Source organism: Nicotiana attenuata, chromosome 1 (assembly GCF_001879085.1).
Source record: "Nicotiana attenuata strain UT chromosome 1, NIATTr2, whole genome shotgun sequence".
In the NCBI taxonomy this organism is placed as follows: domain Eukaryota; kingdom Viridiplantae; phylum Streptophyta; class Magnoliopsida; order Solanales; family Solanaceae; genus Nicotiana; species Nicotiana attenuata.
In genome coordinates this window covers 59,893,694-59,920,565 of record NC_031989.1, presented here as the reverse complement: position 1 = coordinate 59,920,565, position 26,872 = coordinate 59,893,694, and the positions used below count along the sequence as shown (strand labels likewise).

At 36.7% G+C, this 26,872-nt stretch overlaps 1 protein-coding gene across 2 annotated transcripts; it reads right to left on the bottom strand.

Moving 5' to 3' along the window:
* LOC109227403 (protein SPIRRIG) lies at positions 450-24,033 on the bottom strand. 2 transcript variants are annotated; one of them, XM_019392550.1, is made up of 19 exons: positions 23,374-24,033; positions 21,798-21,870; positions 21,627-21,712; positions 21,167-21,302; positions 21,004-21,060; positions 20,536-20,709; positions 18,096-18,287; positions 17,903-17,968; positions 14,283-14,397; positions 12,907-14,078; positions 11,158-11,857; positions 10,987-11,089; positions 9,161-10,272; positions 7,381-9,031; positions 4,222-7,275; positions 3,540-3,848; positions 3,111-3,417; positions 2,838-2,984; positions 450-2,478 (listed from the first exon to the last, which is right to left on the bottom strand). In XM_019392550.1, the coding sequence occupies exons 1-19, from the start codon at positions 23,526-23,528 to the stop codon at positions 1,300-1,302; spliced, it is 10,788 nt and encodes a 3,595-aa protein (XP_019248095.1). In that variant the 5' UTR covers positions 23,529-24,033; the 3' UTR covers positions 450-1,299. The 2 variants fall into 2 exon arrangements, with proteins under 2 accessions (XP_019248095.1, XP_019248102.1); XM_019392557.1 differs by having other exon boundaries at positions 21,798-21,867.

Sequence of the window (26,872 nt, the reverse complement as noted above, 5' to 3'; positions counted from 1 at the left end):
TTTATACAATAATTATACTCCGTATCCTATTTTTTATTAGTAATATTGCAAGTTTATTCTTCATATTATTGGTGCATGACATCATAAACGACGACAAACGATATCTATCCAAACGTTGCATTCATTAAACAATACGGTACAATACGATACATTATAAAACAACATGTAACAACAACCCAAACAAGCTGTAATAATAATATAGGCTCTTTGAGTTTGGTAATTAGAATGAGTACAATCTGAATCCCATAATGATGATCCATTGGAGGGCAAGTCTGGTGCTAGCAGCCGCAATAATTTCAGCTCCAATTAGCATATATTTAAGTTGTTGCACTTAAAAAGCTTGTAGTTGGACTTTGGGATGGGCCAACGGTCCACCCTAGCCCTTCAACCTTTTCTGGAAACAAATCAGCATGCAAGAAACATGAAAAACTCGAAAAGACATAGGGTGCTCAATCAGAAACTCTATCATTCTCCATTTGAATTTGTCGTTCTAATGTGGACTCTCACCAGAACTTAAGTATTGTACAAAATTTGATGCGGAAATAACGCTGTGGTATTTACCCTACGATAACACCGAAGCTTTTGAGACACGCAGTTTTTGACTAAATGCTAGCGACCAACAAATAAGAATAATACAAGAAATTTTTTAAGAAACAAAAAAGAAGAAGAGAGAAAGCAGCAACTACCTTTCTTACAGGAAAACCAAGGAGCATATGACCCCCATTCAATTTTTATAAATAACTTGGGAGAAAATTTTTTACAAAGCAAAAACAGGCCTGCAACTTCCCCTTGCAAAATCATTTAAATGAAGTGAAGCCAAAACGAACTGCTACATCTGTCACTCATATGCCCCTAAAGTTAGCTGGATCAAATTTCAGCCAACATGCTGTTCCTGGCAAAAACTTGGCCATTTACAACCTCATTATACACTGTCAATTAACGTCCTATGTACAACAGCTTGAGGAGACCTGCCAGTCTCCCATCCCACACAGCCCTCTACATTGACCAACAACAACATATGCGACCAACTCGTTCCCGAGTCCTACATCTGGAGCCACTAGGCACTTGCACACGAAAGATCATATGCTTCATGTCTTCCTGGAAGTGCCAATATACAGATCTCCTGTTTCCTTGGATCGGTCCCAAGCCAGCAATCTTATCAGTGGTTACTGTGCAACGTGGAATAACGAATCCATGCTTCTCTCCGAGCAGAGTGAAACTTAACAGGCCATTCTTTAATTGCCCCTAAGAAGCCATGTATATTTTTTGAATACAAAACACACCCTGCTAATCCCACAATCACCCCTGACTAATTGCAGTTTTCAAGCTCTCTTCAGAGAGTGTCCATGAAAGCAAATGTCCCCCAGAATCTCCGCTCAACAACTGTTTCAGATCACTAGTAAGGTGGAGGGAAGTTACAGGATGCTTGTGAAACTTAAGTACCTTGTGAAGGATCAACCTATACTCTGGTACTCTATCCCCGAGCCCTAACCCTCCAGTAGGATTGCCACTTGATTTACTTTGGGCACTCTCCTCACAAGAGCAATGTACCATTTTCCAAATTTTAATGGCTCCACTCTGGTGGCCTGAGATATACCACTTAGTTTCCAGCCAATCAGAGAATGTGCAACCAGCAAGTGAAAGGATAAAGTCTGATGGAAGCTGCGATGTGTTGATGACAGCAAGGCACTCCCCATTGATGCTCCAAACAGCAAGCATTACACCGGCAGCAGTAATAATTTCCCCAGTCAGGTCATTTACATAAATTGCTGAAACAGGAGCGGGTAACTCAGGAAGCTGCCTAACAAAAACCATGGAGCTCAAATCCCACAAGATAACAGTGCAGTCGTCCGATCCACTCACAATCATCATGTATGGCTGGCTAACTTGTAGGCATGTGATTTTGCCTGTATGAGCACAGAGAGCCTTCTCCAACTGCAAGCGCCTTACAGAACGGGGCGCCTCCTTACCGATCCTCCAAACACAAACCAATCCCTCATCAGCCCCTGTAACTAGAATATGACCGTCGTGACTAGCACTGACACACTGTATCTGGTTCCCTCCATGAAGATTCTCATGAGTGGAGAGAAGCCTATCTTGATCATAGCTCATAAATCTCAAACTGCGGTCAGGATAACCCCAGGCAACATATTTAGTGAATGTTCTAGGCTTCAGCAAGGTGTTTGCCCCTGCCACAAGAATTTTGTCACCGGAAGTGACAATCTGAGATATAGAAGATGAGGTTTTACGAATCTCGTGTGGGACAAGATGCTGAGAGTGCTTCAATGGGTGAGGAGGAAGCTTCCGATTAGTTCGCCTCTTCACATGGGGCTTGAGGAATAATTGTTTTGGTGTTTGCCCAAAGTGATTAATTTGAGCAAGAATCGAGGCTTTCATTGCTGGATCACTAACAGAGTCAATGTCAACACTGCCTTCATACGTGTAGTGATAGAACACATTAACTGCTTCTTCAGCTGCCTGTCAACAAAATATTTACAGTTTAGTTTGCAAAAGGGGTAAAGTAATATTGGACTTTCAAAATCTTACAAATCATGTGAGAAATGGTAAAAAGGATGTGGTAACTTATCCAGGAAAAGCAATCACTTGAAACAGAAAAACGAATAAATTGACAGTGAAAGAATTGATCAGTATTGCAAGCAACGTCATTTGTTTTTTTTTATTTAAGAAAAGTGAAATGTCGTTTGGTGATTGCAAAGAACACAAAGCCAATAAAAACTAAAATCTAACAAAAGCGTAGAAAGAACTCATTTTAACATATGGATGAAAGCGAGATGCAAGGACAGAAGAAAAGAAGAAAAGAATATCTAGACACTTACTTTCCCCCTCTGTTTGTGACCAAAGATTAGGTCTATCCAGTGATGCAGATTCTCTGAAACATAATCAGACTCCAGTGCTTCTCTATGCTTTTTAATAAACTCCCTAACACTGCCTTTAGCCCATGGAGGCAATACAACATCGCCAACCTGATGAAGAACTGTATGCTATTAGAAAACTATCAGGATTAACATGGCAGTTGTTCTTCTATTTAGACAAGCTAGTTCTCATAAAAGGAGGAATATCAAAATAGAATATGGAGAAGCAAGACAAACCTTCTCTCCTGACTGTTTCTCACCCAGGTCAAGATTGAACATATTCTCCAGAAACTCGGGCATGTAAAAGAACTCTGGAATTAATTCTTTAACATCTGAAGTATTGCCTTTCCCTGCAGCACTTAACCATGTGTCCTTTATACTATTGAAAAGACGATCAGCATGATCAAATTGACCACCCTGCAGCTTCTGATTCTCAGCACTAAAAGGTGGAAGACGTATGAGGTAGAAGAGGACAATTCCAGCGCTAGAATAGTGAGAACCATAATGGAATTTGGGAACCTCGGGATCATCCCAGCTCTCATATCTGAAACAACGGAAAATATTAAATATAACAATGGGGAAACCAAAAACGGTCAAGAAAGGTATGTGATTCCAACGAAATGCAAATTAATATAAAATTAATAACTGAATGGTAAAAGCACCAACCTCTTTCTGAACTCCTCTTCACCCTCCGTTGTTTGACAGCCCATTGGTTTATCAAGCCTTCGGAAAGTTCGAGGATCTGAGAAGTTCAGATTCTCACTCTCATAATCTGCTAAAATCCAGGGGAACACAGGATACTGGGTGAGATCACTGTATCCACGTCCTGCGAGCGTGTTGAGGTGCATGAGGTACTGGAAATTGCTAATTTCACCATTTTGCCATCTCTTAGAAAATGAGTTTGCCATAACCTTGAAAAGGCGGCTTCCTTCATTGCTATCTGGTTTTACCGACCCTGATATTGTCGTGTCCAACCTGTAAAATAGGCAATGACTTCCTTGAAGCTCTAATGCTTGTCACAATTAAAAGACAACAAAAGACAAGCATGTATGAAGAATGATTAAAGCAAAAAGACTACTCTATTGAGCACAAAGTCAATTGATTTAACCTGGCCTTCTTTAATCACAAGGCAACCGACAAACCGGTGCACCAAATCTATAGCAAACCAGCCACAACATTACAACGAATACCATCATCGCATTCCAGAAAGGAACCATGTTGATTTGCAGCTATGCATAATTAATCTTTGGTGAACTTATTGACAAGATATCCAAGTAAGGTGGAACCAGCAATTCAAATGTTAGATGAGAGAAGCAAAAAACATGATCAAATTAGAGTTAGAACATACATGGAGTTTCTGGGAAGATTCATGGCCACCAAATTCTTGAAAACCTCTTCTCTCTCCTTCTTGTGGAAAACCAGAAGATCATTGCAGCCATCCATGCTAAAAATCTCAATGGCAACAGGGCGAAGTTGATAATCACGCTTCAAAATCTCATGAACACTGTCAAGCTTCCACATATGCCAAAGATGGGGCACATTACCACTAGTGAAAACCTTTTCCTTTCCCCACGCACCACCATTATATGCCCATGCCCTCCCCCCAACATAGGCCTTTGTAGTTGCAGCCCAGGAGGAACTTGACTTTGAGTGGGAGTCCATGCTACAAGAGAGGTCCTTTTTTACACCCAAAGCCTGATCAATGACAGATAGATCATCTTCACTTTCTTTTTCACATATGCACCCAGAGTCATCAATGTAAAAATTCTCAATGATGTATAATGATAGTTCTCCAATCAGAAATATGCCATCATGTTTATCAAGACCAACCACTCTCTCACAGTTATATTTGTACTTTATTCTCTCAGAAGGTTCCAAATATGGTCTAATCAAGTATTCACCATTATCACTTAGTTCCTTCTCCGGTTTGTCCTCCACCGTTCTTGTTTCATCAGCTTTTAGAGAAGAAGATTGCCTGGGAGATCCAAGATCAGACTTCCGTTGAACACTCTCAGATTTTTGAATGGAAGCACTACTGGACTTGGGGCCAAGTTCAAGAGCAGAGCTGAGACTTGTTTCATTAATGCTACTATCATGGTCATCATTCCATCCAGTTCTACTAGAAGCTACATCTCTAACATCATCCGACTCTTTGAAAGTTGATCCATCATAAAGTTCACTACTGAAAGAGTCCTGTTGTGGATTATCATTCATGAGATTGAAAAAAATATCAGACTCAGCATCAGAGACATTAGTTTCATTCTCAGTCCTCTCCTTTGAAAGTTCTAGTCTTCCTAACTCAAAGTGCCCTGTCAGAACATTTTGTATAGTGTCAATGGTTAATTTGCACCGCTCGAGCTTCTTCCGCATCCTATATGGACCTTCAATGGGGCAAAGCTGCCACTCAGGTTCTTCACTCTGAGAGGACTTAGACAATGGGAAAATTCCTCGCTCATGGACAAGTTGTTGGAGATGAGTCTGCCACTCGCTCTCTGCATGAAGTACCCACCCATACTTATCCTGGCGAATAACTCTTAGTTCAGTAGCCACTGCATCACGAACCAACTCAAGAGCTATCCTTCGTTCATTTATTTGCTCCCAATGTCTTGCATCTAACTTTGAGATCTCCTTTAGTTTCCTCCCCATTTCTCTCTTACGTCGACCATCCATGCCTTTAATCCTCACCCCAGGAAACTTAGCTGACCCAGTAATATACTGAACCCACATAATGGCAGCACACTGTTCCAACACTTTATTAACCTCATGTTCAGAACTATGAAGCCACTCAAAAAATGCAGGTAAGTTTCCAGTTAAGAGCTTGTCAAAACCACCATGAAGAACATCCAAAGAGGGTCCTTGATTTGGTTTAGAGACAAGAAAGTCTTCAAGTGCAGCCCTTCGGTGTACTAGGAGATACTTGAGAATATCAATAGCCATGTTCTGAGCATGACGCCTATGATCCCGAAGAAGAGAAATTAGATTTATGCAAAGACAGCAATTTAGATCAGTGTCAATGTTGCTGGGACAAAATATTATCCTTCTATTAGCAACTAGCAACTGTAACACTGTGCAAACATCAATTCCACTATCCTCCGAGGATGGGTTCAAGGACACTCTTTTCTTTGGCTCCACTTGTAAACCTAAAGAAGAAAGTAGTTCATCTTCTCCGATGGTTATCAAGAACAATGGGAGGAAAGAGAATAAAATCATTCTGTTGGTGTTCTTCAGAATCGCATGTACATAAGCATCGAGTTGCTTACTTCCTCTACCAATGGATAGGATCCCTTTCCCAGTTGGAGCAGCTTCTTCAACACGTCCATCCTTATTTGCCAATTGTAGCATAGATAACAGAAACTCCAGAGTCTTCAGTACACCAGCAGGCCGAGGAAAAGCACCCATATAAACTCTATCCACTATCAGCCAGCATAATGCATCCAAGTTAAGGGACCAACGGCCCTTATCCAACTTTTTCTCATCTTCCTCATCATCCCGCAAAAGACGCCTTTCAAGGAAATTCATTAGTCTACTGAGGCACAGTCCCTGAAATACCAAAACAGATTCAGCATCAACATACAAAGGAGCACTCTCCAAAATACCCTCGATGACAGGTACCGCCTTCATTTGTTCAGTTACCAAACCAGACAGAACTTCCGCCATAAAATCAAGAACAGCTGTAGCTCCAGCGGAGCATGGACCTCCACCATACCCACAGTCATCCACTTCAAGAAGCAAATTTGAACCAATCGTAAACACTGTGTTTGCAGCAGATTGTCCTTGAGAAGTGGATTTTATCTCAGGAGGGGAATCTAATTCACTGATAGATGAAGCAGACTCCATCAAGGGTGTTGATGCTAGGTGGACTTTTGATTCACTGTGAACAGAACCTCCCAACCAAGATGTCAATGCTACTACTGGGGACGTGGAAGAGGTATGCGGAGTTCTGGAGTAGGATCTCTCCGACAATATAGGAGATTCAAACATATTAAAGGAAGCTGAACTCTGCGAATCAGTTTGCTGAACAGGATCCACTGTGCTTTTCATATCACGGAAGTCGTTGCTGCTGGATGTTACAGCAGAAACATGGTCAACGACATCATTGTCTATTGTTGCAACAGCTTGTGCTTCTTCCTGAACTGCTTTGTTAAAATCTGGCTGGGATGAAGTAACATCAATATCTGCTGTACCTACATTGTTCGGCATCACTGGCATATCTTCAGAACTTGTACTAGTATGTGCCTGAGGAAAGCTTCCCATACTTATAGAGGTCTTGACTGACTGATCTTGTTCATGAGGCAAACTAGAGAAAGTATTTTGGGAGCTACAAGTTTCATCACCATCATTTACGTTCTTCTCTTCCACAGTCACAGATAGCTTTTTAGCCATTTTCACAGCTTGTGCAGCCCTACATGTCAGAAAAGATTAAAAAAGATAAGCAAGCAAAGAATCACTTCAATATAGCCAAATAAAAATAACTTTAAGCATTCAGGGAAGGAAATTTGGAATGGACCTGACACAAGAAAAATAAAGGTCAATGCAACTTTCAAGAAATTCTGCTTTTCGGCAAACAGCTGAGAAAGGAAGACACATTTTTGCAAGATCAACCATGAACCTAAGGACAGCAGTAGCAGCAGCAGGTGCCGAAGCCTCGCCCCCCATAAGCCGTGCAGCATAAGTTTTGTGCATAAGAGCTTCGCCCTGCAGCTCTCCAGCTATGTCTGTATTGTCTTCTGCCAGCTCTGCTACAACTCCAGCACTGATCTGGGAAAGATTACCAGTTTGATGGGCAAGCATTGAATGCATAGACAACCTATCAAAAGTTGACTTCGCCATAGCAATCACAGACTCCAACAGCTCAGTATATTTCAAATCTCCATACATGCCATCACTTGGCATCAGGGCATGAAAATCTAGCATCCGAACTTCAGGCAGTCTAGGATATACAGGCTTGCCAAAAAGAAGACAAAAGAGAATATAGTATATATCCGGGGAATCATAGAAACTTGGAAGCACTCTTGCCAAACCTTGATAGCCTCCACTTGAGCGAAATTTAAGTGCAAATGTTGGAGAAGACGCAAGGCACACGCCAAGAAGAGTCATGACCCACCTCATGCTTGTAGGATGTACAGCTTCATCAAGAAAATAAGTTATTAATCTTGATGAAACAATTTTGTGCCACTGCTCAAGCAAATCCTCTGATTTTATCGTAACTTGCAGATCAATCAGCATTTCAAGCAACATGTTCCTTACAATAACATGCTTTCCCATAGACTCTCTCATAATTTGATGTCGTGATGTTAATTCTGGTGGATCAAATGTCATGATAACAAATCTAACCACTTGCTCCAATTCAGAAGGTAAGAATCCATCTTCCAATATTACACCTAACAATACAACTAATTTTTCTAACACAGGTACTTCCACATCACCTCTTTGTAAAGTTACAAGTAAATGTTGAACAAGGTTAATCCTGCGCAGAATTGTCAGATTATGATTCCTATACCAATGCATTGAAACCAGATGCTCAAGAAAGCCCAGTAAAGCAATCTGTATAGGAATTGAGGCTGTTACCCAAACTGTCCAGTCCAGCAAGACATGCTCAACCATATCAGCATTTGAAAGAACAATGCAATTAGATGTTTCAGTCGGCATTTCGGTATTTTCAAGCTCAGAAATATGGCTCAAGGAATCTTTAGGTGCAGAAAAATCATCCATGTCTCCATGAGATCCAACAGAAGAAAATTCTTCCCGGAATTTGGACAAAGTAAGGTCTTCAATGCTTCCCTCATTTATAGCCGTGGCAGGTGACAGTGTCTTCTGGGAACTATGGTACTTCTTTGGTTCAGAGAAAGATGCCTCACATGCAGCAATCTGGAAGAAGATTTCAAGTGATTGCATGTCAAATAATGGCATTCGCCGGTGCAAAAAGAGAGCAAGCAAATGGTATCCCCTGTATTTCTGCATGTCTCTAACATTCTGTGGATTTTGATGAAGAGCACATGCAAGTAATGTCAAAGCCATGTGCAGCATGTCCCTCGTTTCAGCTGCTTCTACAAGAGCTAAAATAACAGCCATTCCACCAATGGGACGGATTGTCTCACCGATAACACAATGCTTGCAAATATAGATATCCCCAATAAGTCGTCCAAAGCGTGGTATACCTGTGGATAATCAGGATTTAGGGAACACTAAAGAGAGAAAACTGATGAAAGCAATTTAATTGCTCACTTTTATTTGCAAAATTTACCACCACCAAGTACCAAAATAAAAGATTAAATTAATCTACTCACCTCCAATAGGAGAGGCAGCAGCTGACATTGGATCAACCAGATTGAGCACAGAGAATGTTCCAGAAGCCCGAAGCAACTCAGTACTCGTCCCATCAAATGCAAATATGAGCTTCTTACCAGAAAGTAGAAGGGAGAGGTTCCCTAATTTGTCCAAATCCCAAACAAATCCACTCCGGTCAAACTGAACACCCCCTGGCTTTCCTACATTATCTGGCTTTTGTGAGTTGGAAGCCAGGGGCAAATCTGCATCCAAAGAATCTAAAATTGCCATGCTGCCACCACCACAGGCCTGATTAGGAACAAATTGCAGCAAATCTGTGTCCTGGAAGAGGCCCCTATACCCTCGTCCAAGAATATACATAAAGCAGATTGAACCAGGGGAAAGAACTTCTTCAAAAAGATAGCAAGATCTAAGCTTCCATGATAAGTCACTAATCCGTGCACAAGCAACTGGGGTACCAACAATCACCTGCAAAGACTTGCCAGCTGGAGAAGGAGAATATCCTAATCTTCCTGTGTGTCTTAACTTTCCATTGAGGTACACATAAGCAAAGCTAGATTGGAAGAGGCCAGCCAGAGCATTCGGTTTGCTATGCACAACAGCAAGGTGATGCCACCTCCCTTCCTCCATCTCTAACCCTGAAAATGACAAAGAGGAAGAATTGCTAGTTGCAAGCGTGAGAACGCCATCCTCCTGAAGACGAAGTTCTGCATAGAAAGTGCTTGAACTGTCTACTGCTCCAACAGAAAATATCCTCAGGGCATGTGGGCCATGATGCTGCCCACCTATGCCTTGCCCCTTAGTGTATCCAGCTTTTGCAGCATCATTCTCCTTCGCCTGTGATTTGTATAAGTTTCGGAACTGAAACCAACAAATAAAAGAATAACCAGCAGCAGGTGGCCAAGATCTTTCTCCCAAGGGCACTTGGATTGAAGCATTCCCAACCTTGCTCATGTTCATCTCGACAAATGGTGCTAGGGAAACATCTTCTGAGGCCATATCCTCTGTAAGAATCAACCTTTCCATCATATCAACTAGATAACGACCAGAAGTGGCTAGTCGCATCTGCAGAATGTATCTAACAAGGACCCGAAGTTCAGATGCAGATAACCTGTCACCATGACTATTGTTAGTTTATGTATCTGCACGCTAAAGCAAACAACAAATGCCAGCAATGTAGGAAGCATGGTCAAAATTTTAGGTAGCAAAGATGTTACATATTCAAGGACAAAAAAAGAAAGTGTCTGAGAACAAACTAGGCATGTCCTTCTTGAAATGCTTTTAAAGTCAGAACATCAGCTCACTCATTTGGAACACCCTCGTATTTCTACTAGACGGCAAAGAGATACTAACTCCCTACACTCAGTTCCTTGCAGCTTTCTCAGCTTCATTCATTGTTGCGATACACTATCTGATTGCTCGTACACATTTGCTTTAAGCAAAAATGGAAAGTTAGAGAAAAAGGATGGTTGTCTTGACATGGTGTAGACGAAATTTCAACCCATGACTCCTTCATATTGCATAACACTGGGTTAACTTGGCCATATGTATTATATTTTAGACTTTTGATAACCGTGGTGTCTCACTAAAGTATCTCTTGAAAAACATGAAATATATGGAATATGTTATTTACCATTGATTTGATAGTCATTAATTTGTTCTTCCTTGTTAAGTTGAGACTATTTTAGAAATTATACATGCAAAATAAACTCATTTATTATTAATACTAATTTTGCAGTGACTCGAAAAACTTGTCTCTGTGTCCGTCCAACACAATACTAGTTTACATCATTAAATTTAGTCAACAGCAGTCGAGTGTCATTACCTGTATGCCCCAAGAACTTCGATGATTTTCAAAGCATGAGAAAGTATCGGCGATGACCCCGATAGGAAGGGGTAAATTGTTTCAAGGAGAAGTTCCACGCAACCTGACGAGCAACGACTATTAGTATGGTATTAGAATCAAAAGACTGACCAAAGCAAATTCTCTTCTTACCTACAGATGTAAGGTTTTCCTGGTTATAGGCGCTAGCACGAGCAAGCTTATCAACAAGGTTTAATACCTCTAATTGTAGCTTTGGAGTAAACAGCAATAAAGCACGCAAGAGCACCCTAACAGCACCAGCATTATAGATACGTTCCTTGTCAGGGACAAAAGTACCAGACGGGGTAACTAGAATAAATCCAGTTGATTCCTCTTCAGAGGCATTAGGTAATATGGCACCTTCTGACATCATGAAGGGAGGAAGCACTATCTCAAGAGCAAGCTCCAACAATAGCTGTACAACTTGCCGTTCACAATCGACACTTATCAAACCAGATTCAGACAGAAGATCATAGAATGTCTGAGAAGATATGACTGCGTGCAACTTTGTCCTGTTAATAGTGTTATCACAAACAGCTGCTGTCATCAGACGCAGTAAGTATGTGAACACTTTAAAATAAGTTGTCAAATTTGACTGATTTGTGGGTTCTCCATCACTTTGAAAACCATGAAGTGTGGTCAATAAAAGAGAGAACCCAGTTGCTTCACCAAAGACCCTCTGAGCTGAGCTATTAACTCCTAGGATGCGCCATAAAGCTCCGAAAGTGTCACATTTAGCATCATTATGAAGTGTGTACTGAGTTCCCAAAGCACTTGTAATCATCCCACTTTTTGAAATGTCAACCAGTGCTCCTAATTCCTCCGGATGAGCCTGACAAACAGACATCATCAACTTTTTTGCAGCAAATGTTCAAGCAAGACATGATCTAGGATCAGAAAATATGTAGGCGAACCAATCCAACTTATATGACTAACAAAGGACATAACAGATTTACATGCCAGTATGAATTATAGTCCAATACTACAGCACAAGGGAGGAACTTATAAGATATGGGCAGGACTATTCTAGCAATTAACAGCTAAAGAGGTAGATTGCCAGAAACTAACAATTACAGAAATAGCAGCTCTCTTAAAAGGCACCATGTTCTTCCAAAAAATACAATTGCTGCTTGTACGTTAATAAAATAGTTCAACGATCTTTGTGTTTCAGAGTAAATTTCAGCTCCCTCTTCACACCATTGCTAGTTGTAGGTTAATATTACAGTTCAATGATCTTTATGTTTCAAAGCAAATTTCAGCTCCCTCTGCACCCTCTTCACACTCGCAAAAGCATATAGACAGTCAGAAACATAGTTATATCAGCAGGAAATTCAAATTCCAAAAGATTTCATGCTAAGCAACTTGATCCGAAATTTCAGCAATGGTACAGTTTCCTCCACCAACTGGGGAAGACCAAAAAGTTTTCAGAAACAATACAAACCATATGCATCGAAATAAGTAAGATCCATCAATTTTTGTGGCGCATTTTAAAGTTTGGTAACTTTTGGAGTATTAACTTATGGAACGGGGTTTTTAAGAAAAGTAATTCTAAAGATTGTATATTAGTCTTTCATCAAATGGCAGGCACAAAAAATATAAGAGCACTTTTGGTGATTAATTTACAAAATAAAAAATTAAGATTTTACTCTTTGCTTAGAAGACCAAAAAAGGGACAGACAATGTGGATAGGAGGACTATATTTAAAGACTGTGCTAAGTTAACCAGCCCTACTTCTGATAGGACGAACATTTTGGTTCTTTTTTTTTTTTTTTTTTGAATGGGATGGAGTAAAATTACCTCATAAAGAAACAAATCCGAAAAGCTAATCGCAGAAGAAAGAAAAGGCTACAAAATGAAAGAAGAAAACCAAAGCTCACGAACCTGTGCAACATCTTCAATGATTAAGCATGACAACACCCTAAGGACACCTGGACGATGAATGTCAGATGCCAAAAGAGGGAGTATAATAGTCACCCCACTTGCTGATCGGAATGACGCTTGATTTACTTCTGCTTTCTTCAACAATGAGACCATACAGTCCCAGGCAACTGCCACTGTGCCTTCAACTTCAAAAAGACGGAACTTCCCTGAATCGGATTCTGCTAGTTTGGGTGAAGAAAGTATAGCATTCTTACTGTCCAAATGCTTCTTAAAGCTGCTTGAACTTGAGCTCGATTTCCTCTCTAAATGATTAGGGTCATCGGTATGCTGCTCTGAATCACAAAAAAACTTGTGCTGTTTCAGATCATCCAGCAGAACCTCCAATACACCAACTTCCCTTAGAACTTTCTTGTATTGTTGATCAAAGGATAAGAGCTTTACAAAGAAAGACAAAATAGTATGCTTTAAATCGGGTGTAATTGGTTGCTGCAATAAACAACATAGTGAAAGCAACTCTTGCTCAGGTATGCAATTTACAACTGTCACAGCATATTCAAGTATCTTCAAAATTATCTCTCGCAAGGATGGTGGGAAGCCAGCCATATTAAGGATTAACAGGGGCACAGTCCGTAACTGCTGACAAAGCTTGTAATTGTCAAGATGGCTTGAGAATATTTTAAACATCCTGTTAAGTACTTCAGCCTGCAGTGCCCTGCTATCAGCCTTCAGAAAAATGTCTTGCAACATCTGAACAGCTTCCAGGTCTTTAACTTTGTCATTATCCTTATCCCAGACCTCATCAACAATTCTATCAGATGATGAGGTACGACTTCTTCCATGCCCACTAGGTTTAACATGAGAAGCTTTTGATGCTTTTAAGCCAGATGCCCCAGAAGGGCCAGTTTGAGCAAGATTAACAAGTACATCAAGTAACCTAGAGAGAGTAGGGGACAGATCTTGTGATGAAGTCTCCCCTCCTTTTCCCTCCAAATCGTTTTTACCCACATGATTAGCCAAATGTGGATAACCTGAAGTAGTTCCTTGATCAGGAAGGAACTTAAAATGGGAATTCTGATCACCTTGACCCTTTGCGAGAATTAAAGCAAACTGAACTAAGAACTGATAACCATGAGCATTGTGGATATCCTCCCTAAGCCTGATGCCACCAGCCTCTACAAGTCAAAATTTTCTAGAATCAGCAACAAATAGCGTCAAAAAACTATAATTGGACAAAGGACGCAACCGTTTATTTACAGAAAGATAGTCTGCAACAGTCTGCAGAATCACAGAACGGTTGACCAACCATCTAAGTGGAAGTTGCAACTCCTCAATAATCACAAAAGGGCATTGGCTACGAGATGAAAGCAGAGAGTTACCTGGCCTATACGACAATTCAACACACTCAAGAAGCAAGTCCACAATGCTCATCGTATAGGCAGAATCTCCACAATCTGGAGTAAAATCCTTAACAGCCAAGAGAAGAACTTTTATCTGGGGCACCAAAGATGATGAGCATCAGCATAGGATGTGCAAAGAATATCACATTTCTAAGTACAAAACATTGCAGTGCTAATAGCCCAGTAAACAATGAAAGAGATAAAGATGTATACACCTATTTGCTCCACAATATTCAAACATCCATTAAACGGCAAAGTATATTCAGCAAGTCACCATGAAAAAGAAACTGATTCCAGACTCAAAAAGAACGAAAAGGACGCACATTGCTCATGTAAGTTATTTAGAGAATTTCAAGAGCTGAACAAGCTCAAAGTGACTTTTTAGTTATTAAATTCAGAAAGAACAAAAGAGAAAACTGAATAATGGCAATAAGAATATTACACTCTGACACAAACCCCACAGAAAGATTCAGCGACAAAGGCTTTAGATCTCTTGACAAGTTCAAAGAAGAGCATTTGAAAGCTTTCTGAAGAAAATGCAGAGTGTACAAGGACTTTTGAATATAAAATCACTTGTTGTCAGATATTAAGCCTTCAGTAGAATGCTGAGACAACCTTTCTTGAATCTCAAACACTCGAGAAAGAACTCCAGAAAAGGACGCCCAAAGTAGGTTCTCAAGAAGCTATCACCAAGAAGCGTTTTTCCCTAAGAGAACACTAGAGAAAAGACTTTTTTTATAACTGTGATCAGAGGAGAACCCAGGATTTGAAAGTCGCGGAGGCGCATGAGCGGATTGTTCAACCAGTGCGCCCATCAAACTTTTGATCTTAAGGGTTCCAAACAAAATATATGCCCGTCTTAAACATATAAATTTATAATATTTACCGAGGTTAACGGGGTCTGGTGACCCCTTTACTCAAAACACAGGTCTGCCTCTGACTGTGATGTCCAGGCCAGCTTGTGCGCACCTCGACTACACGGGGTATCTCTTAAATCCCACCAGCACAAGTACCGGGTAACTCTGTCCACCGAGGCTTAAACAGATGGAAAGAAATCACCGTGTTTTCACCTCCGCTGGGATTTGAATCTGAGCCTTCATGGTTCTCAAGCCACTTCATTAATCACTAGGTTACACCCTCAGGTGCAAGAGTGATGGTTATACATGACGATTGAGACAAGCACCCAAGGGTAAAGGATTCCTATAAAGGATTTATCTATCTATATAGAATAGGAGAAGCAAAAGCACTACATTAAGACAAATGTCTTAGCAACAAAAAGCCAAGTGGCATTGTCAAAATAAACTACATTTCTAACTAATTTTTTTTTGAATTTTAAATTTTGAATTAATTGGTTACACTACTTGAATTAATAAATATAGATATCTTATAATTATTAATTAAAAACGAAAATACAAAAAATGTTCTACTCATTCAAATTGGAGTTTTAAATTTATTTTACAATAACAAAAAATAAAAAAACTATCAATTCAAATTGGAGAGTAATTTATATAGTAGTAGTAGTATTAGTAGTAGTAGTAGTAGTAGTAGTAATAGTAGTAGTAGTAGTAGTAGTGTGTGTATATATATGGGAGTAGTTATACTAAATTGGTAATTTATTAATAATTCATATGTCAATTTAACAATATTAAGTAATGGATAATACAATTAGATAAACAAGGAACATATATATATATATATACACACACACACAAACACACACACACACACACACACACACACACACACACACACACACACACACACACACACACATATATATATATATATATATATATATATATATATATATATATATATATATANGGTACATATACACATAACTAAAATCATAAGAAACAAATAGTCATAAATGAAGAATACTAAAAAAAATCAAATGATGTCATAAAAATACATATACTAATTAAATTTCTCAGGTAGGAAAATTTAGTTAACAAATAAAACTCATAATTTCTTAATGAAAAATAAAAAAATATAAAGAAACTATTAGGATATTAGACATAAGATAATATATTATATATAAAACACATTTTATTAATTATTAAAAGTATTAGTATTTCTTTATAAAAATAAGAAAAGGCTTATCTCTTTATACTTTTGATGAATTCAAAATTATAATTTAGTAAAAAAATTATATTATTCAAATTTTCAGTAAAATATAAAATAAAAAAACTAATCAAATATTATAGTAGAAAAGAATATACGAAAAGAGGTGAATAAAGATAATTTTATAATATTTATATTTTGAATTGATTGCTCCCTCCGTTCCAGTTTATGTGGACCTATTTCCTTTTTGGTCTGTTCCAAAAAGAATGACCCCTTTCTAAATTTGGTAACAATTTAGCTTAAACTTACGATTCTACTCTTAATGAGAAGCTTTTATAACCACACAAATACTCCGGGCCCCTTTTTAACTTGTTTAGGACCACAAAATTCCAAAAGTCTTCAATTTTTTTTTTAACTTCGTGCCCGGTCAAACAGGTTCACATAAATTGGAACGGAGGGAGTAATAAACAAAATATAAATAAATAACACTTAAATTTTTAGACAATTGAAGAATTTTAAACAGTATAACATAAGTATAAAAATATATATTTTTAGAATAAGAAACTACTTACGTATGTTCTACTAGAATAGAAGTAGAATCAAAATATTAAGCCAATTGACAAATTAATAAAAAATCATATTAGTAAATGTATAGTACTAAGTACTTGCTATTTTAATAAAGAATAACCAAGGAATACACAATTTATTTATTACTATAATGCTTTGTATCCTTTGATTTTGTATAGATTTTATTATATTTATGTACATTACCTTAAATAATAAAATAATAACTAATATTTATAAAATAATATGATATATTAGATCATAATTTTATAAGATTAATATTTTTTCAAATTATCCGCGCATCGTGTGGGTTCTAACACTAGTTAAAACGAAAATTCCTTCTGCAAGACTCAGCCTTCTAGCGCAGAGACTTGAATTTATCAACAAATAAGAGAGGAATAACCCTTGTGGAGAAACAGAACATGCTTTTCAATGTAAAGATCTAAAATTGCTGAACCAATTTGTTATCCAACATACTGATAAAACGGTTTGCATTTACCTTTCAACAAATCAAATACCAAATCTAAAAGAAAATAAAAAAGGATATCCAATTCATGTAGTTTTTAAGTTCACAAGAGATTGCTAAAGACGCCCTGAGGTTCAATTTGGGTATGTCTTTCCATATTTCAAGTACGCCTCAAATTTTGAACGACAAATCAATTAAACAGCATTTTCATTAATCATGAAACAGCTATTCTAGAGTCTGGAAAATCCTTGTAAATGCTCTTGAAAAATGTTTGATGGTACCACCTTCAGAGATAGTATCACTATCGATCAATCAGATGAGCTTATGCTCTGGAAAAGCAGGACCAAGAAGTTGTTTGTAAGTCTGATGTAACTTTATTCATAGCTAAAAGCAAATAAAACTTCCACCTTCGTTAAGGACCAAACGGCAACAAAAAGAACTCTACAAGACTATAGTAATCTATTTAAACACATTACTATCTAGAGCACAAGTTAGAAAGGCATACCAAATGATGCTTCCGAATATACTTGGCAGTGCTACCATTGTCATTACCCAGGAGAAGACCAAGTATCTGGGGAGAAAACAATACAGAACAGAAAAAAGATTAGAAACTGAAATTTCGTCATGTAGATGAAATAAATTACTCCCAACGCTTTGGCATTGCGAATCTCTTTTGCAGCTGCAAAGATAAGCTTTACCTGCATAGCATGTCTGTGTAGCTGAATGGTATGCAGTGGCACGAGACCTTCTTTATACTGAGAAAAAGCAACTAACGAACCATTGGCAACCATTTGAAAAAGTAACTGAAGGGAGTTGTCTTCTATCAGACTTTGTGCAGCCGAAGGGTGGGCGGCCAATGCCTTCATGATATGTACCACACTTCCCTCAACCTACATGGATGAGAATATATGACTTCTGAACATTCAAAAAATGTATTAAATAAAGTGACAATAATTGAGAATTTGGCTTCAAGAAGCTTTGATTATCCTCAAACAAATCCACAACTCTTGACAACACATGCAACTGTAACTTACAAAACAGCTCTGTCCATATAAAAGGACTAGTCTTAGGGCACGCGCTTTGCGCGAGTACCTATATCAATGAATACATAAATTTTAAAGAAAAAATTGCTTCAGTTACAAAATAAAATCTAAAGAAAAAGTTCTAAAGATAATAAAATATTGTTCCCATTTAGATAGCTTAACAAATGAAGAAATCTTATCCCCGGAAATTTTCAGATGTCTTATTGCAATTTATCAGGACTTCTGACGAAACTTATGAAAATTGTTATTACTTATGTGACCTAATACTGAACACAAAGCATAAAAATATTTTTATCACAATTCTTTAAATATTTGTCAAATAACACAAATTAAAATTAAATTTTTTTGGTCTTTTAGAAATTTAGGAATGAAAAGCTTGGCGATATACCTCCTGAAAATTTTATAGTGACAATGTAAAATTTAAAGAATGACTAATATTGAACTATCATTTTACAAAAAATAGCTTAATATAACAATTATAGCGAGATGTTTTCATTGTTGGACTGAATGCAAGAAAGAAAAGAAAAAAAAATTATTAATATAGTATGTCTTTTACTATTTTATCCTTACTGCCTCAAATTGCATTTTTATCAATTTGAATCTTAAATTTATACTAAAATCGATTTTGCTATATTTTTTTATTTCTTTCACCGTTGATACTCTTCTTACAAAAATAAATTTTATGTACCTTAAGTGCTTTGTCAATTTGACAAATAATTTTTCTTATATGATGAATTTATAAAATAATTAAATTGGATTCTTTTGCTAATTAGTTAATTCAACAACTTAACTATTTGTTCTCAACATTAAAGGAACTAACTTAGTTTTATTAATTCAAATTCTTAATATTAGCTCATTCTAATTTCAAAATATTTGACTATAATTATAACTTTATTCAATAAGAATTCGATTTTCAAATAATGAGAAAAATCATATGTCAATTTTGAATCTTTATATTTAAAAATCATTGCGTGTTTGACTCCTAAAGAATTTTGCTATCTCACGTTTTGCATAATAAAGAATCTTATAGGGGTAGTTCAATACAACTCAAATATTGATGGGCTTTAAATAAGAAAATATAAATAAGATAATAGTTTTAATCGATTTTAAAGTTCTTTCCTACCTAGTTCAACAAGGAAAAAATTAAATAGGAAAAATTTTAGTTGACTTTATAATCTTAAATATTAGAAAACTAACTTATATTGCAATCTCATTAATGAGAAATACATTTTTACGGGTAAAAAAGGAGAATGATATTTCGTTAAGGGGTTTCGTGCTTTTAATATAGTATAGGTATAGATAGATAAATAGATAAGAAAAGGCATAAAGTAAAAAATTTAATTGATTTTAAATTCCTAAATGGACTTCATATATGATAATTTAAATAAGAAAATACTTTAGTAAGGAAAATTTCAATTGATCTTAAAGTGTTAAGTACTAAGAAGATAATTAAATGATAATTTTGTCCAATATAAATCTATTTTAAATTCTTAAATATTATTTAAAGTATTTAATATTACAAACTTATTCAATATGGAATTATTTATTTGTAGGCAAAAAAAGGTTCTATTCCATATTGATAAACGCTTGTTCTGTTGTAAAAAATCAATTTCTTTTTTCATCTCTATTTGAGGAAAGAGCAAATCATTTTCTTTTCTCTAAATTCCTTTTATTATTGATAATCAATATGGAAACATGTAAATTCATAGTAACCGTAGCCAATTTCATGTGAAATTGCAACTCTTACTTTAGACCCCAAAGCCTCACATGGCTCAAACTTCAAACAAAGAACGGATTTTTTAAGGTAAAACTTCTGAAGTTTTATATGGTCCAAATTTCAAACAAGAAAACTTTTTTGATAAGGAAAGATTTAACAATTAAGATTTGTAGTTGAATTTAAAGTCTTAAAAATTCGAAAAGTAATTAAATGACTAATTTGTCTAGTATGAATTCTATTTTAAAAGGGTAAAAAAGGCGAACGACATTTCGCTAAGGGCCTTCGTGTTTTTAATATAATATAGATTGCATTGAACAACATAGACCGGAAAAAAAATTCACAAAGTCATAACGAAGAAAGAACATTCAAGGAAGGTACCTCAAGCCGACGGCTCGATTCCACATTATCCTGATTTTCCTCAGTTACTAACAGCTCCTCTTCGTTGCTAACTTTTTGCCTCAGATATCCCTCATTTGGACCAAGAAGCGAGTTGAGAATATGAATGAGACAGCACAAGATTCCAGAATCAAGAAGAGATTGTTTGTCAACGGGCTGTAGATACATATATACTTGTTACAATAAGGAAAATTGGATTTACATCAAAGAACTAGGTTTCATCTTTATCCTCTCGTGAACCTTAAGCAGCATCCATACATATATGACTGAAATATAGACTGTAGTACTGAGTTACAAATTTACTGCCTTGATAAATGTGCATTTATATTTAACATATGCCAAGGACACTTGACGAAAGAAATTACCTAAAGTTTAAATACTCTGAAAATTCAATAGCATGAACTAAAAGAGTAATCAAGAACTAAAAACTCAAGAGGCTAGAGGACATACACCAGAGACAAGGACCTCTATCGCGTACAACAGATTTGCACCAGGCCGGATGCCATCCTGCTTAATATAATCAAAACATACATTCATAGATAAATAAATCAAACTAGGAACATTGGGCTCAAAATAAACATAAATTTCACATATAAAAAGAAAAGTAAACAACCTTGGTAACTTCAGAGAAAAAGTTTAACACTCTTTCAACTCCCAAAGATCTTGTTTTGCTACAAAGTTTCAACTTTTCAATATCGGTTACAAAAGCTCTTCCAACAACAAAAGAAAATATGTGCGTCTCTACTAACCTGTAAGAAGGAACAAGTTACAGGTTAATAGCCATACAATGATTAGAATAAAGCATAAAGGAAATAATAAGCAGTGTCTCAGTGCATTTGACGGGGTTAGACTAAAAAATAAGGAAATGGAAAGAAACACATAAATAACCATGATGATCGATTAAAGTGATTCATGCCTCAACCCTCATAACCGTGGGCAGATTAATTTTCATTTCTTTTTTTTCAGCGTGGGAGAAAGAGAGGTGTTGACAGCAATGCAAATTGAGATGCACAGAGTGGAAAAAGAAAGTCAAAAACAAATTGCACAAACAGCTATGACTACAGCTTCCATACATAGTAATCAGTTGAGCTACATTTGCCTGTTGCTTCACTAATCTACAGAAAACATCAACGGTCAGGTTCAAGGCCTTTTCCTTCTCCTGCAACAAAGAAAAGAGTAGACCCATTAACTACTTTGATGAATACAGTATGCATTACTTTGTTTCATATCTATATGAAAATAACCTTTTCCGAGCTTGAGGAGCGGAACTCTTCCCAATATCTCCTAAAATCCAACTCCAGTTCATGTTTGTCACTGCTTTTAATAACAGAAGAAAAAGGGTAATAGAAGGTTAGGTATTAAACTCCTTGAACATTATTTGAACAGGCAGCTCATTCCATATGAAAGATTCACTTAAAGCCAACCTACAAAAACATAGCACAATCTAAGGAGTCATTGGTGTAGTGACAAGATAGTTACGGTAAGATCATTCCGCCTCTAAGGAGATAGAATTAATATAGGACTAACGTATTTTGTTATTTGCAAAATTTACTATCTGTGACAGTAATTATACCAGTTTTTCACTCAATAATGCATAGGAACAGGCAAACACTCGACAAATGTCCAATTTACTACATAGACAAAATATTGTTCAGGGACAGACATGTCGGCACAACCATTCAACTACAAAACCCTCGAAACTTGGCAAATGTTCTTCAAAAATACCCCATATATTCATACCCATACTTCAGGCCTCAACAGCACACGTCTTTTTCACTTTAGTTTTGATATCAAACTCAGGTATTTACCACATATTGATGCTTATTGTTGTTCCCTGCTTTTTACCTTTACTGCCTTCGTATCTTTTCTGAGACGAGGGTTTACCAGAAACAGCCTCTCTACTTTCTCTAGGTAAGGGTAAGGACAGCGTACACACTACCCTGCTCAGACTCCACATATGGAATTTCACTGGGTTTTTTGTTCTTGTTGTTGTTGTATTATTTTACCACATAGGTTTCCTACTACTAGTACATTAGAACTTCCTTATATTAGTTGGTAAGCAACAATGACGAAATGCTTCCAGGTAATTCTTTTCTATTCCAGTTAGCAAAGGCAAACGTCAATAGCATAACTAATTCTAGGTAAAATCATCAATCATACAATGTTTCGGCATTTCCTTACTTACTAAGAAAAAAACATAAACCAATTTCATCTAATTTCCACTATTTGATAAGCAGTTCTCTAATATTATTCTCACTCCTGCAAAGTTAAATGATTTCAAAAGAAAAGAAAAGGTAGGGACCATTAAAATTAAGCCTTTTCACTCATGTACACAATTAAGCCTTTTCATAATCATTACACAATTATATCACTCGTCAATATCAACAGCTTTCTACAATTTTTCTCAATAGTCCTTCATTGAATCACATTAATCGTCATAAGAATAGGCAGCATGATTAAAGTGCATTAGATAACCAAACTTGACGCACAAACAGGCCAGCCAACTTTCCAACTGCAGCTTCATTTGGCACTTGAAACCCTTTGCTCAAACCGAAATAGGTTCATTGTTTAATAAAAACTAATCTCAATCCAAACTAGTCAGGCTTGGCTATAAAGACATATATGGTTACTATCCCTCAGTACAAATGAAATGCCTAGGGAAATAGTCCTGATCATTGACAAGTTAATTCAGCACACGGATTGCACGGCATATCAGAAATAGGCAGAAATACAATAAGTAAAAAAATTGCAGCAGGAATTCAAATTAAAATATATAAAAAGTAATAGAGAACTCCAAATTGTGAAGAAATAAGGTTTTACCTTGAAGGGGAGTAGGTGAAGTCATGGATGGGAAAAGAAGCATTGCTATCACGAAAAGGAGAGGAAGCAGGAGAGGAAGGGGAAGGTGTAGCAGAAGGAGACTGAGCGAGACCGACTTTTTCTTTGAAGTCTTTAAGCAATGTTGCCCATTTCATCGTTGATTGAATATCATCAACGGCCGATTGAGTATCTCCCGCAGATCCGAGAACCTTCTAGATAGATCTCCTTAGCTCAATCAATTCTACGGATAACGAACACAAATTGCACTCGCAGACAAAATGTGATCTGTTTGATTGAACTAATCGATTAGGGGATTCAAAGCAGCAAGATCTATCTAATTAATATAAAATTTAAATTTGTTTAGTGACTAAATTGTAATTATACTGATCTAGCTGTTTGCTGCTTTGAATATGTATATTTATGGGAAAAAACAGTACGATAATCGAGGAGAGATAATGATATATTGTGCCCTAGAACAGAGGAAGGAAGAGGAAGACGAAGAAGGAAAGAGGAGGAAAAAAAATGGCAAGAGTTTTCTCTCTCTTCCACACACACACACACACACAGTTGCTCTCCGCGTGCTTGATTTTGGACGGCCTCTCCGCGCCTTGTTTCTCGCTCTATACTTGTCTGCTCCTCTCTTCTTTTTTTTCTTTCTCTATTAATCGCTGATATATTGTCTTTCTCTCTATCTAAACCCTCTTCCCTTAAATCTCATATTTACCACGTCAGCGGTGGGATCCACGTTTACTAGTTCTCCACGTGGCTTCCTGCGATGATTAACTCCAACGTGACGGCCTCTCTCTCTGATTTTAAATTTTGAAAATTAAAGCTCACCTTTACTTATTCTTGCCCTATTCAAAGAGAATGAAGGAAATCGAGTAAAAGAATTTTGACTTAAGTAAAAAGGATTTCTTTGTTTTAAATAAAATTTTGTAAACTGTATAAAGTATTAAAATTCTAATAAAATTTAAGAAGATATCTAAAGAGTATATAAAAATATAATAATTAAATAGTGCCACATAAAATGTGTAATAATTAATAGGACGTTCCTAATTTCGAATATGTGATAATAGGGTTCATATTTGTGTTACAAAATAGTTCTGATAATGCAAAAGATAAAATATAATAATATTAAAGCATACTACTGAACTATTCGTTTAGTTCTTTTTCGCTTTTCACGTCTTTTCTTTTCTGTTGGCAAAGGGGTTTGTTCACCTGCGTCTGCGTGGGTTTTGTTTTTCTTTTTTTTCGGTCTTCATTGATGCTTCAAGTAGAAGGAATCAGGAAGCCGGCATTTGGAAGAACAGTCTATTACTATTGTCTATGTCTATATACTGTCTGCTAGTTTCCAATAATAATTTTATGAGTGGTTACATATAGTGACAGAGCTAGTGACCAGTAATTTTGATTCTAAATCTATACTATTTACCTTAAAAGTTTAATCAATATATATAAATTATTAATTCAGAATCTAGTAATTTAAAAAGGACTAGGCACTTGGGGTGTGTTTGGTATAACGGAAAATGTTTCCCGTGGAAAATATTTTCCAAGAAAATGTTTTCTTGGAAAACAAATAGTAATCTTATTCATTTTCCGATGTTGGGTACGCAAATTAAGAAAAATAACTTCTCGAAAGTATTCATAAATAATTTAGATACAATAAACATGAAGCCATAAACTTTCGAACCAACAACCTTCCGAACCCACAAATTTCATAAACTTCCGAACCGTTAAACTTTCAAAACCGTGAACTAACCCGTAAACTTCCAAACACATAAACCTCCGAACTCATAACATTGGAACTTGTAAAATTTCGAACCTGTTGTTTGCAACAAATTTTCTTAGAGTAGAAAATTAAATGCAATCACAATACAAATATGAAGAAACATAATTTTATTGATAAATAATTGTGGGTACAATTCTGTTTCTCCCTTGACTCTTCTCTTCTGATTATCTCCGTGATTCGAGGGCTAGAACAACGTGTTTCTCGAACGTAGGATGATGCACCTTCATGGGATGTATTTGATCTCCATAAAATTATGTTTATCCGGATGCATCTTGATCTCTTTGTGAATATCCCACGAGTTTATGGAATTTTCAATATGAATGACCTAGGGTTAGGATAGAGTAGCCTCCAATGCTGGGTTTTGGTAGAGTAGCCTCTAAGCAACACTGACAGACTCCTAGAATTTCAAGAGGTCTTGTAGTATCTTGAATTTAGGATTTAGCTTGATCCATTAAAATTTCGATGTCTACAAATGCCCCCTACTTCGAGGCTTGTCAGGGTGTAGGCTTGGCGAAACTTGAAGACGAGACTTGAAGTACCCGATCACAACGGAAATTTTTGAAGCTTGTAGTTTCGATTTGCATGAGGAAGAGATGAAGGGCAGAACTGATCCCACTGGGCGTGACAATTTGTTTGCAACAAATTTTCTTGGAGTACAAAATTAAATGCAATCACAATACAAATATGAAGAAACATAATTTTATTGATAAATAATTGTGGGTACAATTCTGTTTCTCCCTTGATTCTTCTCTCCTGATTATCTTCGTGATTCGAGGGCTAGAAAAACGTGTTTCTCGAACGTAGGATGATGCAAACCTTCATGGGATGTATTTGATCTCCATGAAATTATATTTATCCGGCCGCATCTAAGATCTCTTTGTGAATATCCCACGAGTTTATGGAATTTTCGAGATGATCTCTATTTTTTGAGATACCTTTTTAAGAGAATACGTAATCCTTTTTATAGGAATGACCTATGGTTAGGATAGAGTAGCCTTCAATGTTGGGTTTTGGTAGAGTAGTCTCCAAGCAACACTGACAGACTCCTAGAATTTCAAGAGGTCTTGTAGTATCTTGAATTTAGGATCTAGCTTGATCCATTAAAATTCCGATGTCTACACTGGGCGTGCCAGAATTTGTAGACAATAAATTACGTCAAAAAAATAAAATCAAGACCGAAAAATATTGCAACAATCGTAGTATTTTATTTCGAATATTTAAGTGTTACGGTCTCTATGAATCCTCTGATTCTACTTTTCAACAGTAAATAAAAGAGCCTTCGAGCTTGATCTTGAATTTTATTTTTTTTAATCCAAGTGCTTGAGGCATGATCTTGATCTTGACGTATTTTTAATTCAAGGGCTTGTAGCTTGTTCTTGAATCTTCATCTTGATCTTTTAATCCTTATAACACTTGAATGCTTGTAGCTTTTAGAGAAATCTGCAGCATTTGATCCATGAGCTCTCTCTTACTTCTTGTTATAACTTCTGGTCTAAAGCTTCCGAAGGTAACTTCGAGTATGTTTTCCACATCAGCATAGAACCTGGAATTAGCAGCCTTGGTGGAAATTGAACTGGAGTTGATTTTCTTTGAAGCCATTTCGATGTTCTTAAACTTTGGTGATTGAAAAGTTGAGATGAGAGGTAGACATTGTCCCACTGGGTGTGCCTGAATTTGTAGACAATAAATTGCGTCAAGAAAATAAAATCA

Bases quoted from the DNA above. Each gene is read 5' to 3' on its own strand.
- LOC109227403 (XM_019392550.1), bottom strand. From the start codon at position 23,528: ATGAAATGGGCAACATTGCTTAAAGACTTCAAAGAAAAAGTCGGTCTC. The intron at 18,288-20,535 runs GTACCTTCCTTG...TCATCCATGTAG, and splicing joins AATCGAGCCGTCGGCTTGAG to GTTGAGGGAAGTGTGGTACA. The intron at 2,985-3,110 runs GTTTGTCTTGCT...GTTCTTCATCAG, and splicing joins AGAAACAGTCAGGAGAGAAG to GTTGGCGATGTTGTATTGCC.